General features: G+C 52.4%; 1 protein-coding gene across 2 annotated transcripts in view; it reads right to left on the bottom strand.

Annotated features, from left to right (window-relative positions):
• SEMA4F (ssemaphorin 4F) overlaps positions 1–17,481 on the bottom strand; it is a 217,708-nt gene that overhangs the window by 177,180 nt on the left and 23,047 nt on the right. The window contains exon 1 of one of the 2 annotated variants that reach the window (XM_065598373.1): positions 14,522–14,728. The exons of the other annotated variant lie outside the window; for it this stretch is intronic. Within the exon in view, the coding sequence (XP_065454445.1) occupies positions 14,522–14,624 (103 nt within the window). The 5' untranslated portion in view covers positions 14,625–14,728. Of the gene's footprint in view, positions 1–14,521; positions 14,729–17,481 lie in introns of those variants that run through there. 2 annotated transcript variants of the gene reach the window in all.

Below are 17,481 nucleotides of genomic sequence, written 5' to 3'. Positions count from 1 at the left end.
CCCCCCGGACGGGGATTTGGAGCCCAAAAAGCCGGACATGTCCGGGAAAATCCGGACGTATGGTAACCCTATGTATGCTCCTGCTGTGACCCAGTCTCCAGGATCCGGGCTGGAGCCTGCACGGTTACTTTGCACTCTGTGTCTGGCTGAGAAGCCGCCCTGAGGGAGAGGGGGAGTAAAGCACATTATTCTCACTCCACTCTGGGCTTCAGCACCCCAGGACGGAGTCACTGCCCACTGCAGACTCGAAAGCTACTGTAACTTGAAAAAACCCTCAGACTCTCCTCCCTGATGCAGGATTTCCATCGGAGTGGATGCCATGTGCTGGGGGAGGGGAGGAATTAGATGCCCTCCGATTATTCCGCTGAAACCAAGAGACCAGCTTCTCGTCCTCAGCAGCACCATGAGCTTGGGATGTCAGGCGAAGGGCCATTTCCCTCCTGTGCTGTGCCACATCTGCAACCATGAAAACCGAAAGGAGACAGTTTTCTCAGCATGCGTCCTGTGTGCACCTGACAGCTCCACACAGCCCCAGAGCGCCTCTGCTTCCCCTGGGTAAATCTTGTCATCTGGCTTCTGCTGCGTAAATCTTGCCAATTACAAAGTTCCCATTGTTCACCTTCATTTTCCCTTTGCTGGTGTAGCTCTATCCCCTGGATCTTCTGATCTTCCCCTTCCCACCATGGGGCAGCGTTTGTGACTCCCAGCTGTTCATGTTCGCTTACAGGCAAACACAAAGCCTCTCCCTCAGGCGCAGCTTTGACTGAAGGTTTAAACACAACCTGCCTGCAACCTCCCCTCCCCCATGTAACTACAGCTATTCCAGTCGCTGCCAAGGTACAAGCCACAGCCACTCCCCCGCTCCCTCCCCCCACACCCAACAGGGCAGCACACCCTAAGGTCAGTCAGTCCGGGCTATTGCAGACTCGGGGCAGCGGAGGAGTTGGAATCGAACTTCAGAGCCAAGGGATCCTACAGAGAACAACTTGTCAGCACCCCCTTTCTCCCACTCCAGCCCCAGCCTCTGTCCACTAACCACAAGAGCAGCAGCATCACACGGGAGAACCAGGTTCACACGTGCCACCAGGGCAGCTGCCAGCGCATGGGTGCAAGGTGTTTGCGCCCGCAGCGTTGCTCAGCATGCAGGTCACCAACTTCAGCTTCCAAACAGATTTTAGGGGAGAAGAGACCTCCGCTCTCTGTGCGGACAAGGGGAAGTGCTGTTCCAGCCACCAGCAGGGCAGCTGGGGATCCAGCAAGAGCGAGAGGAGAATGGTGGACACCTGTCTGCTCTGGACAGAGCCTCACCCAGCTCCTGTCACTCATGCCTCAGGCTCAGACACCACCCCAGGTCCCCCCACTGCAGTGGACAGGAGGAGACGAGACAGCAGCAGCCTATGCTTTTTCATTTACACTTGCATTGAACTGGACTGGGGACAAGATGGAGGAAGCCCCATGAGTGCCCTCAGTGGAGCCTAGCAATCACTTCAAGCTGCCTCTAGTGCCCCTCCTGGACAGAAAGGAACAGAGCCAAAGGGCAGCCAAACCCTCATGCAAGTCACCCACTGCCCCACAATCCAGGGATCAACAGGAGCTGATGGAGCTGACATTCTCAGGACAGGCACCCGGCCTGCATCCATCACAGTCTGACCTGATGCTCCATGTCCAGTCCTTTGACAACCTCTCCCCCTCCTTGATAGCAAGGCAGACAAGGAACACCAGCTAACACAGGGAACACCGTCAGTGAGGGAGGAGAGCAGACGGCCAGATGGGAGGTTGTACAGGGGAGTTTGTGGCACAGGAAGAGAGAGGCTCTTCCCCACTCCATTAATTGCTTAGCCAAGATCTTTAAATCTTTCCTTCGAGCCTCCGGTCATTTCTGTGGCTCTTCTTGGAGCTCCCTACAGTCTGAGGACCCCAAAGCAGAGTACAGGATACAAGGGGGAGAAGGGGGAGACCCCCACCCCCAACCTCCAGGCTGGGAGCCCTCTGGGATGGAGGGACCTAGAGCAGAGTGCAGGGTGTCAGGCAGACCTGGACACAGGGACTGTTCTCAGTTCCCGTGCCCTGCTACCCCAGGCCTGTGCACCGGGAATCCAGACACAGCTACAGCAATGGGATTACGCAAGCAATGCCAGGGAAAGGGATACATATTCAAGGTGTTCCTTGCTTCCCAGTTGTCCATCTCCCCTGCCTTTGCTGAACAGGTTTTTAAGATCAGTTCAGTACATCAGCCACCCTTTCATTCCATTTGTTCCATCACCGGCTCCAGGGAGGATCTTTGCTCTGACATTTCCACGTGGCCAATAGAACATGTCCAATGGGACACTGCTTTTCCACTGTCCCTCACAAGCCACAATGGGTGGAGATCTCACCATAGCAGAGGGTCTGAGGCCCAACATGGCGTCAGGTCAGCAGGTTTGAGCTCCATGCACAGACACCCTCTGCCTAGCTGGAGTGGGGGAGTCACTCTCGGTGTTCAGACAGCAGCAGGAGATATCCCATGCAACCATGGGGAGAGAGCCTGCTCTACCTCAGCGATGGGCCCAGCAACTCTGCCCACACCCAGACTCACTCACTTTCCTTTCACCCTGTTTGCGGAGGAAGGCCCCACCCCTGTGTACAAAATCAACAGTCCTGGGCACTGAGTACTAACCCCTGGAACAGCTTCCCGACCCCAATGTTGGTGTGAGGGAGGGGGAACAGAGGAGAGCCAGCCCCATCGCAGACCCCATGCCTTAAGTGAACCATTTGTGGGCCAACCTGGGGCTGGGCCTCACCCAAGGAGATGGCTGAGAGGCACTGGCATTGCTTAGCAAACCAAGTGAACACTTTTCACAAAGCGATCACTCTGTATCTGACCTCTCAGTCCTCATCCTCAAAGGAAGCCTGCACAACACTTTCAAAAGATGAGCCTGGGCACTTACATTCATTACTTTGCTAGACACTAAAAATCACGGACTGAACATTGACTCTGATTTCTGGCTTATTGCAACAACCTCCCTCAGCTGCCTTCCTCCCCGTGACTGAAGGGGTGTGAACAGGCCACTACATGTGAATGGTCCCTTGAAATGGGCTAACTACTTATGCTAAATGATCTGCTCCACCTTGTATTTAGCTGTTGCACTCTGAGTCCGTTTCCCAGACCTGAGGAAGAGCTCTGTATGGCTCGAAAGCTTGTCTCTCTCACCAGCAGAGGTCAGTCCAGTAAAAGATATTCCCTCCCCTCAGCCCCACCTTGTCTCTCTGAGTTAATGGCTCTTGGAGTGACAAAGGGAGAGGGGACAGGAGATTGCACAGGACGGAGAGGGTTCCTTCCTTAGCAGGTTTACCAGCCAGCCCTAAGAGCTCCAGTAAAGCTGCCATGATCCCATCTCCCACAGGGCCAGGCCCACAGCAAAGCCCCCAGGCCAGGCCACGCAGCACGGTACGCCAGTGGATTTGTTCTGTTGGCATATTGATCCCTGCAGTATCTGAGCCAAGCTGCAACAGCACAGCTACCGGTTTCGATTGCATGATGCCCTGAAGTCCCAGGTGTGTGTCGGTGACTCAGAGGTTACCGTGTCGCAGGGCACAGGGTGGCTGCCTCCTATAAGCCAGGGGTCCAAATGGGAGTAGAAATGGCAAGTGATCAGAACAAGACATCGTTCACACTAGATCTCACAGCTGTTCAAAACAGGATAGTGCCACCCTGCCAGGCCCAACTGCCCCTCAACGGTGGTAGCTACCCAGCGCCACCAGCTCAGTGGGCTGGGCAGATCTGTGACCCTCCTGATCCTCTCTAACGAAGGATGAAATAGTTAATGCCAAGGTTTAAAGTCATCCTCTCTGGGCACCTGCATTACAGCTCCTGGAGCCGGCACACCACAGCTCCTGGTAGTCTCACCTCTGTGTTGGTGATACTCACTTAACACTGCAATAAAACCTCAAATGTGAACAGTTAGAGCCTTCAGGACGGGGGAGTCTGCACAACTTTGGTACTGCTACAACTAGAGCTGTGCAGAAACAGACACTTGAAGCTGTGTAGAATTTTCAAACTTCATTGCACCTTGACCCCCTTCTAACAACAAAAATTACTACACGACCCCCCGGGGGGGGGAGGGCGGGGGGGGACAGGGGGCAAAGCCTGAGCCACCCGAGTCCTACCACCCCAGGCAGGGGCCAAAGCCAAACCCAAGTCCCACCGCCCCAGGCGAGGAAGCCCCATGCTGAAGCCCAAGGACTTCAGCCCCAGGCAGGGAGCCTGTAACCTGAGCCCTGCCACCCTCGAGCTTCGGCAAGTCTAAGCCAGTCCTGGCAACCCCAAGGTCGCAACCCATTTTATGGTCCTGACCCACAGTTTGAGAACCACTGGGTAGCCCCTTGAACAGATGCAGTTATGAGAGTTTAAAAGATGTTTACACCAGCGGAGGCTCATCTGATGAGCTTTCCACCAGCATAACGGTGTTCACACCTGGCTACATAGTGTGAGGTACCGATTTCCTCCCAGCAATAGCTAAGGCTTTCACAGGTCACAGATTTCATCATTTTCCAGGACCTCCGTAATTTCTGCAGCTGTAGTGGCTGACGCGAGATAGTTGGTCCTGGGTGCTGCAGTGATGTGGGAGGAGCAGCAGCAGCGGTGCACCCCCCGCAAAGCAGCAGGGCCCCGGATCGCCCACCTCCAACAGGAGCAGCTGCGGCGGGGCCCCAGATCGCGCCCCCCCCACCCAGAGCAGGAGCAGCGGGGCCCAGGATCACACACACACACACACACACACCCCCACTCCGGAGCAGCAGCAGGGCCCTGAATTGTGCGCGCCCCCCCCCCCCCATTCCCCCCAGAGCAGCAGCAACTGGGCCCTGGGTCCTCCCTTCCCACTCCCAGAGCAGCAGTGACCGCTGGGGCACCCCCTCCCCCAGCACCTAAGATTTAGTGACTTTTTGTTTATTGTCTGTGACTTTTACTAACACCATCCGTGAGTATATCATAGCCTTAGCAATAGTGAAAGCAGTACTGACAGACCAACCCTTCCTCTTTCAAAAACATGAAAGCTGAGGTTCTATAGAACAACCAAACAGTCTGAGCTGTGCCAGTGCACCACACACCAGCCCAATCCAAGGCCTGTCCCCAGCAGGTTAGAGGCAGCCTGTGTTTTACTTCCCTCTGAATGTCTCCCTCTGGGGCCAGAATCAGCGCTAAACCTCCCCTCGTTCCCACTTCCTCCTAGAAACCTCCATCAGCAGACCTGCTCTCCAGATCTTTAAGGTGGCACCGGACTCCTCGTTGTTTTTGCTATGGTTTGGCAGGTCACAACAGAAGACCACTTCCATTGCTCCGCTTCTCATTTAACAGAGGTGTTCCTGTGCCTGGCTGGGGCTCCCCAGAGAGCCTGTTGCCACTCAGAACGGAAGTCAGACCAGGAAGGTTTATTTTCAGACCCAGTCAACTCCTTCCGCAAACCGTTCACCACAACAGTCCAGGCCCCGGCTCAGCAGGCAGGAGCTGGGCTGACTGCACGCCAGTGGCACTGCAGAGATGAGACATGGCCTGCGCGGCAGGGATTATGGATTAGCAGCCGTTGCTCCAGCTGTTTCACAGCTCCAAGTCTCCCAAGCATAAAACCCTGGAGACCTAATCCAGACCCAGTAAGTGACCTAGATGGATGCAGAGTGCTAGCTTAGTCATGTACGCAGCACTACAGGGATACTCCGGGGACCAGATACACGGGACGAACCCCTCCAACCAAGCCTCATACACAGCAGTAGCAGCCTCTCTCTCCCCTGGCTACACAGCCGCATCCCCCTTGGGTTCCCACAGTTCATGTTTATGGTGTAACTCACCCAGTTTGCAGCTTTGTGGAAACAAACAATTTTAGGAATTTTGAAATTTTAGAGATGCTTTTCAGCTGTGCGCCTGAGTGCGTTCAGTGCAGTGACATCTCAGAGGTGGGAGCTGGCTAATGCTACTGCACTGTGTGAGCTACAGCTGCAGAATCCAGGTACAGAAGCTCATGTTTCTAACTCTTATGGGTTGTGAAGACAGAATCATAGAATCTCAGGGTTGGAAGGGACCTCAGGAGGTCATCTAGTCCAACCCCCTGCTCAAAGCAGCACCAATCCCCAACTAAATCATCCCAGCCAGGGCTTTGTCAAGCCGGGCCTTAAAAACCTCCAAGGAAGGAGAAAATAAGTCCCAAGTGTAACCAATGCAGCCACACCCACCCAAGTGTGCAGCCAATGTGGGATAATAGCTTAAAGGAATGGGCTGCCCCAGGCACAAATTAACTCTGAAACAGACAGTGTATCTATGCTAGGGTTGCCAGGCATTCAGTTTTCGACCAGAATGCCCAGTTGAAAAGGGGCTCTGGCAGCTCCTGTCAGCAATGCCCACTCAATTCACTTAATCTCCACCCCCCCACCACCACCACCCATGAAGGGCAAGGAAAGATACGCCCTCTCCCCTCTATGGGCCCAACCAAAAGGGCTCCCACATGCCCAGCTTCCACCGAGCCATTACCACCGTCAGCCTTCCTGCAGAGCACGCCAGGCTCTGCTCGCAAGAGCCCCTTCTCCCAGAAGGGACGGCTCTTTAATCTAACATAAAAAAGGCAGAAATAAAACCCAATGACTGGAAGCTGAAGCTGGACAAATTTAGACTAGAAATACACCTTTTTACCAGTGAGGGTAATTATCTTTGGAACAAGTTACTTCGGGCTGTGGTGGATTTTCTGTCCCGTAAGGTCTTTAAAATCAAGCTTAGAGGTCTCTTTCTAAACAAGACTTTAGCTTAACCAGAAGTCATGGGCTGGATGCAAGAACCGCTGGTGTGTTTCTCTGGCCTGTGTTATACAGCTCAGACTAAATTATTGTAACGGCCCCTTCTGGCCTTGAAAGCTATGAACCTAGCATGGGGAGGGCAGAGGATGGGGCTGTGTAGAGCCCCACCTGAGCACCAGAGCCCTCCACTGATGCCAAATGAAGTTTTGGTTAGCCAATCAAAGCACGTGTGCTGCTGGAAAGAGTCTGCTTGCATGCCAGACACTGCACATACTGTAATCTCTCCTCGGCAGGTGTATTGCTGGGCAAGTCAGACAGCAGGAGATTAGAGGAGAGGGAACACAATGAAGTGCCACCCACACCCTCCCTTTCTCACACCCTTTTCATGCTGCAGGTAAGGAGAGGTTAGCTAGACTCAGCCAGGTAACAGTCACCACCTCCACCCAGCCAATGAGGTCTGCTCACTTCAGGTTGACTGCAGGGCAAGGACCTTCCTTTGCTATGATCTGTGCAGATTTGAGAACAGGATTCTGGGAGGCAAGACCTGCACACGCCCATCACCAGAGGCTGGGTTCTCAAACCAATGACAGACTCTCCACCATGTTCTGGTGGTGGAGGAGGAGGAGGAGGGTGTGGGTGTGTGTGTGTGTGTGTGAGTGAGAGAGAGAGAGAAACCTGATACCTGGGCTCTGCCAAGCATCCTAGACTCTTCAAAGCAGGGCTGCCAGCCCCAGGAGACAGAGCCAAGCACTCCCAGGAGATTGCTGAACGCAGTAAGTCATGCTGGCTTTAATGCAGCTCCCAACTAACTTGAAGGGGAAGGCCCCTCAAAACAGGGAAAGGTTGATTCCATTTGAAAGTTTAGCCTGGAATGCAGACAGATATGCAGCCCCCAGTCAGATGCTCAGAGTAGTACTCCCCTTACCCTGGAGGAGGGTGACCAGATGCCCAAATATTAGGGGCTTTGTCTTGTATAGGATCCTATTACCCCCAACCACCCCAGTTTTTCACACCTGCTATCTGGTCACCCTACCCTGGAGCAGAGGAATTGTCTACTCTTTCCCTTCCCCATCCTCCCAGCCACTCCCCTCAGTCTTGAGCCCATACCTCCCCCTGCCACTATACAGCTCAATCCCTGCAATACCTCAGATGCTTCAAAATCTTTGTTCAGAATGTCAATCCTTTGTATTGATTAACAGAAAGAGAGACAAGGGCTGGGCCCAATCAGGTTACTCATTATTGACTTTTCTTCCAATGGAGATAGGTTATTTGCATTACCACAGCACCTACACTAGGGTGACCAGATGTCACCCTACTAGACCAGACAGTCCCGATTTTTGGGTCTTTTTCTTATATAGGATCCTATTGCCCCCCACCCCCGTCCCGATTTTTCACATTTGCTGTCTGGTTGTCCTAGCACCTAGAGGCCCTAGTTCTGGGCCAAGGCCCCACTGCGCTAGGCACCGTACAAATGCAGAACAAAGAGAAATGGTCCCCTGCCCCAGAGCGTTTACAATCTCAGGCCAGAGTCGAGAGATGGATACCGAGGAGGAGGAGCACAAGAGAACAGCGAGAGCCTGGATGAGAGCTTTAGCTGCATGAATGGATCAGAAAGGCTGTACCATAGGAAACATTATGCAGAAAGAATCTGTGAGTTGTAGACCTAACATGGGTCTGAGGACCTAGAGAGGGGCCCAGGACAAAGCTGACACCCAGGCTACGAGCCTGAGTAACAGGCAGGATGGGCGTAGTGATTAAGGAGGTAGTGGGAGGGCAGGGAGCACACTGCAGAGACCAGCACGGCCAGAGCGTACAGGGCCTGTCTGAGATGGCAATGTTACCAGCGAGTGCTGCTACTGACAGAACCAGCGTGAGGCGTTCAGAGCATTCTTGCAAGGCAACTCGTTTCCACAAGAAAGCAGAAGGCGCCAAAGCCACGTTTTGGGGTCCCGGTGTGAACTTTGCCTTCTCCGAAAGCCTCCTCTCCTCACTAGCAAGGATTGAAACCAACCCAGGACCCCCCCAGGACAAAGATGGCAGCACACAAAAGACTAAGCACGACCTGCAGACTCCAGGAATGGCAGAGCCGAGTTATAAGAGAAAATAGAAACACGAGGGCTGTGTTAAATATCTAAGAAAGTTCCTATTTACTTCAATGGGAGCGGGAGCAGGCCCTAAGGAGGTCAAGTCCCATGAGGAGAAAGTAAGGGGAGGACAAGGAGAGGCAAGGTGGTCCGGAGAGTAAGCTGAGAGCTAGTCCAGGACAGGGTTTTAGAATGGTTAGATCTGGGCCAGAGGCAGGTAAGCAGGGACAGCGTGAGAACTACATAACATCAAGAGTTTGTACAGCGTTCTGCTGACACATGACAGTCTTGCCTTCACTAGACAAGAAGGTGCATTCTTCTCTTGCGTTAGCCAATACATGGCAAAGTCCCAGTGAAGACAAGACAGCTGGAGTTTTAACATGTAAGGTGGCCACAGTAAACCCTAGGTGCTCCCATAGCCGTAACCTCAACCTGCTAAAATGTGAAACTACAAATGGCCTTGTCTTCACTAGAATTGTACACCTTGCTAGTTACCATGTGTTCACTGACACAGTAAGAATACACCATTTCCCTAGTAAAGATCCACCCCAGCAGTGTTAAAGATTAAAATTCAGCAGAGACCAGCCCCAATGCAAAGCAGAACTGAAAGAAGGAAAAAGCCAGTTTGGGGCTTATAAACTACTGTTTCAGGCTCTCTGCAGACTCAGGAAGATGTCACTACATCAGTTTCATTTGATTCATGTTTTTTTCATAACAGCTGAAGACTTTTTTTTTTTTTTTTTTAAACTAAAGCTGAGACTGGAAAACAACTGAGATGTCAGTCTACCTGCTCCCTCCCAATCCTCCGGGGCTGGCAGTTAGTACCAGACTCAGAGGGGGACCCCACTCCGCCTAGTGCACCCCATTCTGATGCTGTTTTGCTCTCCAGTGACAAGAGTAATGAAGAAGAGCTATCTTACAAGGAGAGACTAAAAACGCTTGACTTGTTTAGCCAAGCAAAATGAAGGCTGCGAGGGGATCTGATTGCTCTCTATAAATACATCAAGGGGTAGACACAAGGGAGGGAGAAGAGCTATTGAAGCTGAAGGACAGTGCTGGCGCAAGAGTAAATTTAGGATGAAAATCTGGAGATGGTTTCTTACCATCAGAGAAGGGAGGTTCTGAAACCGCTTCCCAATAGGAGGGGTCGGGGCAAACAACCCAACTCCTTTTAAGATGGAGCTTGATAAATTTATGAACAGCACAATCTGACAGGGTGGCCTGTGACAGCAGAGGACTGGACTCAATGACCCAAGAGGTCCTTGCCAGATCTACATTTTTATAAAAAGAACAGGAGTACTTGTGGCACCTTAGAGACTAACAAATTTATTTATTAGAACATACATTCTTATGTTACTTGTCTCAGATCTCGTGGAAAGATTTCCAGCTCAACACCTTATGGCTAGTCTGGGGAAAAGCATGCTGACGAGTCCAGGCAGTGCTGGCTTGAGGCCTGATGCGAGCAGCAGCGTTTAGTTAAGGGTTACAACCTCAGCCACCAGTGAGGAGACAAATCAGAATGATTTAACTATGATCCATCCTCCTAGCAGTAGCAGATGCTACTTATGCATCAGTTCACAAGACCCTGCCTTAATAGAGTGAGCTGATGATGGGGCACTTCAGTCAACAGCAGGATTTCTGCAATTTCCTTTCTGGATGCGCCGGAACATACTGTAGGCGCTAGAGGGAGCCTCAGAGAGAGGCTATCCCTGTGGAACACATTCTAACCACACGAATGTACAGGACTGGTTTGCTTTTCTAGTTACTGAGATGCATTTAAGGGGAATCAAGGATGCCACAGATTGCTTTCCCCATAGGTGCCGACTCCATGAGTGCTCTGGGGCTGGAGCACCACGGAAAAAAAACAGTGGGTGCTCAGCACTCACCAGCGGCCCTGCTGATCAGCTCCTCCCCCCTTCCCTCCAGTGCCTCCTGCGTGCCGCGGATCAGCTGTTCAGTGGCGTGCAGGAGGCACTGGGGTGGGGGGAAGAGCAGGTATGGGGCGTGCTCGGGGAAGGGGCAGAAAGAGGCGGGGCAGGAGTGGGGCCTTGAGGGAAGGGGTGAAGTGGGAGTGGGGCCTGGGGCAGAGGGTTGAGCACCCTGGGGAAATTAGAAAGCCGGTGCCTATGCCATTGCCTCACTGCCTACAGCACATTGGCCCGAGCCTTTAGTCCTGCTGGAGACAGAGGCAATACTTTTAGCCAGCGCACCCACATCAGCTCCTCCCCATAGAAGATAAAAATACCATTTTATGTGCATTTATTCTTGCTCGCCCCCAAGCAGAAGCAGCATTTAAAAGGGGTTTTTAAAGATGGGATTCCAACTTCCTTGGCTCAGTGCCTTCAGACACACAGACGTTCCTGTAAGTAAATCTTCCCATGTATCCATATTTTCTCATTTCAAATATTTACAAAATTAGCTAGAGCTACAATGAAGCAATGTAGGACACTTTATTCTCCACTCAATCTAATCAGTCACAATCAGGAAACATTTGACATAACTGGATTTGCGCCCTGGCCTGGAGTTCCCTACTTTAATATCTGAACTCCTGTGTATGCCCAATAAAAGCCATTACCTCTACCACCTTTTCCATTTCCAGGGTCTGATACAGCTACACGCTTTCTCCTTCAGCTAGCTAATGCATTTACAACCTGTCCTCTTGAAGTATAAATCACTTTGCACAGATATTCATCAGAAAGAATGGGGCCAAGCAAACAATGGGCTTTGCGCAAAAAAAAAAAAAAAAAAATCAATATTCTAAAACCAGCATCAGGCAAGTGAGGCGGCAGCATAAGTAGGATCCTGGTCCCTGAGTCTTACTGCAGGGCTGGTATTTCTACAATAATTATATAACCTGATACTAAACATGCAATAAATTAATCAATTTAAGCCATGGACAAAGGACTGCTATAAAAGGGCATCCATATCCCATCACTGCTACACATGTGAAACTGCTCAGAAATCATTTCCACACGTTAGTAGTAAAATACGTACGGCTGGAGCATACAGAGCCCCAGCCCTGCTGTGCCAGGCCCTCTACAAACATAACAGGTCCTGCCGAGATCACTCTTCTGAAGGGCGTACTACTTAGATTGTAGAGTTAATGTAGATCACACTGACAGAAGAGAGAGTTAAGATGATATAATGAAAGCTACAGGAAATGGCGGTGATAAGCCAATAGTCATAGCTTATTTACTTCCATTAACGCAACACATTTATATTGACAAACAGAAGCCTCCAAATAAATTCTATCCCAATCATAGGAGTACATCTTCACTAGGAAAAAGTAGGATTCTGTTTGTGTTACTTCATACATAATAACTTCCTAGGGAAGCCAAGGCAGATTGTACCTTTCACATGTCTTAGAAGCTTAAGATACAGACTATGGGAGAACCCAGGACTTCCTTGATTTCCTAATAACTCAAGTTAAATCTATAACTGCCTTGTCTCTATTAGCATTTTGCTCCTTTTCGTTACCCCATTAGCTAGCAAAGACAGAACACACTCCTTTTCCTAGCAAAGTCAGAACACACTCCTTTTCCTAGCAAAGACAAGGGCTAAAAGACCAGCAGCAACGGATGTGCATTTATTTCAGCCTCTGAGGAACCTGTAGGTCAGTGGTCTCAACCAGGGGTACATGTACCCCTGGGGGTACACAGAGGTCTCCCAGGGAGTACATCAACTCATCTAGATATTTGCCTAGTTTTACAACAGGTTACATAAAAAGCACTAGCGAAGTCAGTACAAACTAAAATTTCATACGATGAGTTTTTTATATTGCTCTATGTACTACACACTGAAATGTGAATATAAATATTGTACTTCAACTGCTTTATTTTATAATTATGTTAAAAATAAGAAAGTCAGCAAGTTTTCAGTAATAGTGTGCTGTGACACTTTTGTATTTTTATGCCTGATTTTGTAGGCAAGTAGTTTTTAAGTGAGGTGAAACTTGGGGATATGCAAGACAAATCAAACTTCTGAAAGGGGTACAGTAGTCTGGAAAGGTTGAGAGCCACTACCATAGATGATACAAGGCTACAGATCATTCCTCCCTGTTATTCACCCAAACCAAGAGAAAAAAATCACTGCTAAACACAAGTGGAGCAAGAAACACAGCCATGAGTATTATAAATAGTATAAACTGTAGCCACCACTGTAACAAGACTTGAATAAATTCAGTAGGATGAGGACAGGTTGGAGGGCAGGGTGGTTTGGTAACCACTACAGTACACTCCCCTCAGAACCAGGAACAGAAGCCAGAACTCCAGAATCTCAAGGTTTTTCAGCTGTTGCCACACAGCTGTGAAACCCACTGCCCAGAATCCGTGCCCCATCTCCCTCTATTGGCTGGCCCGCATAGAGGATAACAACCTGCTACTGGTTTCAGTTACTCCAGTCGTTCAAATGACAGAAAGGTGTTGTGGATCTAATGGTTCTAACATTGTTGATTAGCTAGGTGGCTGAATTAGGATTTTTTTTTCCAGTTCCTTAAAAAAGGCTAGGAACTTGTATTTTAAAAGCTACATTAAAAGAATATTAAGGTTGCAAAGTGAAGCATTCAAAAGTAAAATATCAGATTTGTTTACCTGCCCAACCTTAATTTGCCCCCTTATGCTCCCTCCCTGACTGTGTCAGGGGTCCTGTGAAATAACAGTGTGTGATCATTTAAAGATTGTATCACAATGCACAGGTACACAGGGGCCAAATTAGGCCTCTTACTTGTGAGTGCTTCATTTTCAACTTAAATCACGTTCTTTTAATATCATTCCAAAACGTAATGTCCTTTTTCAAAAGGAAAAGGTAAAAAATCGATTCGGCGATGTACAAAATGCAGCTGTCCATGCGCAGCTCACCGGGATGCCATCTGATCAGCAATGGGAGGGGAGGCAGGACCCCAGGCAGCCCCACTAGCTAGCGCCACACCACAGAGCGCGCCCGGCCGGAGTCGGGGGGACCCAGCTCAGAGCAGCGCTCGCTGCACATTAGTGAGACCGACGACAGCCGCTGGCCCCCGGACAGAGCCGTGCCCCGGCCCCGGCCCATGCCCGCAGCCTTCCCGAGCCACCGGCACGTTCAGGAGAAACCCGCAGGCTGGGGGCTCTGCATTGCTGGGTGACATCATCCAGCGAGTGCCCAGGGCTGATGGGCGAGGCTGGGGACCGGCCGGCGGAGGTCGGCTGGCGGGCGGGCCCGGGGCCCGGCTCCGGTGTACAGCGGCCGCTACTCAGTCCCTGCCCGCCAGGTGCGCCCCTGCAACCCGGCTCAGCCCCGCGCAGGAGGCAGCCACGCCCGGGCGGCCAGCGCTACTCGGGTCGGGCAGCAGCACCCGGCGCGCCGGGACCCGGGGAGATGGGGACCTCCCCGCTCCGGCCAAGGGGAGATGGGGACCCCCCGCTCCAGCCCGGGAGATGGGGACCCCCCCGCTCCGGCCAAAGGGAGATGGGGACCCCCCCGCCGGGGCCCGGGGAGATGGGGACCCCCCCGCGCCAGCCAAGGGGGAATGGGACCCCCCCGCTCCAGCCAGGGGGAGATGGGGACCCCCCCGCTCCGGCCAAAGGGAGATGGGGACCCCCCCGCGCCAGCCAAGGGGGAAGGGGACCCCCCCCGCTCCAGCCAAGGGGGAATGGGACCCCCCCGCTCCGGCCAAGGGGAGATGGGGACCCCCCCGCCCTTACCCGGGAAGGGTCTCGCTGTCCGGGGCACGGCGGAGCGCGCGGCAGCCCCCAGCCCCGCGGGCACCAGCAGCAGCAGGAGCCGCAGCCCCAGCCCGGGCCCCATTCTCGGCCGCGCGGGTCCCGCTCGCTTCCGGCGGCCGCTGCAGCCTCCCGCCGCCGCTCCCTGCAGCCCCGAGCCCCGCCCCGCCCCCAGGTGACACCGTGACGTCACCGCGCGTAACGCTCCGGCGAGCAGGTAACTCCGGGGGCGGGGCACAGCTCCCTCCCGGGTATGATCACGTGGGGCAGCAGCCGGGCCCTGGGGCGACCCGACCTGTGACCCGACCCCAGCCCTGACAGCCTGTTACGCCCAGCGCTCCACCCCCCATCCCGCCCCCTCAGCCTTCTGCACCCCATTTCCCTCTTCTCCCCAAACACCCCTCCCCCACAGCCTTCTGCACCCCATCTCCCTCTTCTCCCTACACACATCGCCTCTCCTCCCCCACAGCATTCTGCACCCCTTCTTCCTGTGCTTCCCACACACCCCCACAGCCTTCTGCACCCCATTTCTCTCTTCTCCCCAAACACCCCTCCCCCACAGCCTTCTGCACCCCATCTCCCTCTTCTCCTCACACACATCGCCTCTCCTCCCCCACAGCCTTCTGCACCCCTTCTTCCTGTGCTACCCACACACCCCCTCCCCCACAGCCTTCTGCACCCCATTTCTCTCTTCTCCCCAAACACCCCTCCCCCACAGCCTTCTGCACCCTGTCTCCCTCTTCTCCTCACACACATCGCCTCTCCTCCCCCACAGCATTCTGCACCCCTTCTTCCTGTGCTTCCCACACACCCCCTCCCCCACAGCCTTCTGCACCCCATTTCTCTCTTCTCCCCAAACACCCCTCCCCCACAGCCTTCTGCACCCCATCTCCCTCTTCTCCTCACACACATCGCCTCTCCTCCCCCACAGCCTTCTGCACCCCTTCTTCCTGTGCTTCCCACACACCCCCTCCCCCACAGCCTTCTGCACCCCATTTCTCTCTTCTCCCCAAACACCCCTCCCCCACAGCCTTTTGCACCCTGTCTCCTGCTGCTCCCCCCAAATCCCCTCTCCCCACACACCCTCCCCCATAGGGTGACCAGACAACAAGTGTGAAAAATCAGGACAGGGGATGGGGGGTAATAGGAGCCTATATAAGAAAAAGACCCCTATAAAATCGGGACATCTGGTCACCCTACTCCCCCACAGCCTTTTGTACCCAATGTCCCTGTGCTCCCCACACATCCCCTACCCCCCCTCCACATGTGCTACCCTAGCCCAGGAGCGTCTCAAACCCTCCCCACACACACACACACACACTTCTTTCTCCACCCACCCCACCTCTTACTTGAGAGGAGGAATGAGCTCCGAGTTTGGACACTAGCCTGGGCCTTGGGAAATCTGAGCTGAATTTCTTGCTCCACCAACAGGAAGTCTCGGGGAGCTTGGGCATTGTTGTTTTAGCCCTGTCAGGCACAGGATAGCAGGGAGATCATAGAATCATAGAATATCAGGGTTGGAGGGGACCTCAGGCGGTCATCTAGTCCAACCCCCTACTCAAAGCAGGACCAATTCCCAACTAAATCATCCCAGCCAGGGCTTTGTCAAGCCTAACCTTAAAAACCTCAAAGGAAGGAGATTCCACCACCTCCCTAGGTAACCCATTCCAGTGCTTCACCACCCTCCTAGTGAAAAAGTTTTTCCTAATATCTAACCTAAACCTCCCCCACTGCAACTTGAGACCATTACTCCTTGTTCTGTCATCAGGTACCACTGAGAACAGTCTAGATCCATCCTCTTTGGAACCCCCTTTCAGGTAGTTGAAAGCAGCTATCAAATCCCCCTCATTCTTCTCTTCTGCAGACTAAACAATCCCAGTTCCCTCAGCCTCTCCTCATAAGTCATGTGCTCCAGCCCCCTAATCATTTTTGTTGCCCTCCGCTGGACTCTTTCCAATTTTTCCACATCCTTCTTGTAGTGTGGGACCAAAACTGGACACAGTACTCCAGATGAGGCCTCACCAATGTCGAATAGAGGGGAATGATCACGTCCTTCGATCTGCTGGCAATGCCCCTACTTATACAGCCCAAAATGCCGTTAGCCTTCTTGGCAACAAGGGCACACTGTTGACTCATATCCAGCTTCTCGTCCACTGTAACCCCTAGGTCCTTTTCTGCAGAACTGCTTCCTAGCCATTTGGTCCCTAGTCTGTAACAGTGCATGGGATTCTTCCGTCCTAAGTGCAGGACTCTGCACTTGTCCTTGTTGAACCTCATCAGAATTTTTTTTGGCCCAATCCTCTAATTTGTCTAGGTCCCTCTGTATCCTATCCCTACCCTCCAGTGTATCTACCATTCCTCCCAGTTTAGAGTCATCTGCAAACTTGCTGAGAGTGCAGTCCATGCCATCCTCCAGATCATTAATGAAGATATTGAACAAAACCGGCCCCAGGACCAACCCTTGGGGCAATCCACTTGAAACCGGCTGCCAACTAGACATGGAGCCATTGATCACTACCCATTGAGCCCGACGATCTAGCCAGCTTTCTATCCACCTTATAGTCCATTCATCCAGCCCATACCTCTTTAACTTGCTGGCAAGAATACTGTGGGAGACCGTATCAAAAGCTTTGCTAAAGTCAAGGAATAACACATCCACTGCTTTCCCCTCATCCACAGAGCCAGTTATCTCATCATAGAAGGCAATTAGGTTAGTCAGGCACAACTTCCCCTTGGTGAATCCATGCTGACTGTTCCTGATCACTTTCCTCTCCTCTAAGTGCTTCATAATTGATTCCTTGAGGACCTGCTCCATGATTTTTCCAGGGACTGAGGTGAGGCTGACTGGCCTGTAATTCCCCGGATCCTCCTCCTTCCCTTTCTTAAAGATGGGCACTACATTAGCTTTTTTCCAGTCATCCGGGACCTCCCCCGATCGCCAT

This window comes from Chrysemys picta, chromosome 5 (assembly GCF_011386835.1).
Source record: "Chrysemys picta bellii isolate R12L10 chromosome 5, ASM1138683v2, whole genome shotgun sequence".
In the NCBI taxonomy this organism is placed as follows: domain Eukaryota; kingdom Metazoa; phylum Chordata; order Testudines; family Emydidae; genus Chrysemys; species Chrysemys picta.
The sequence above is the reverse complement of the archived record's forward strand: the minus strand, read 5'-3'. Positions and strand labels throughout refer to the sequence as shown.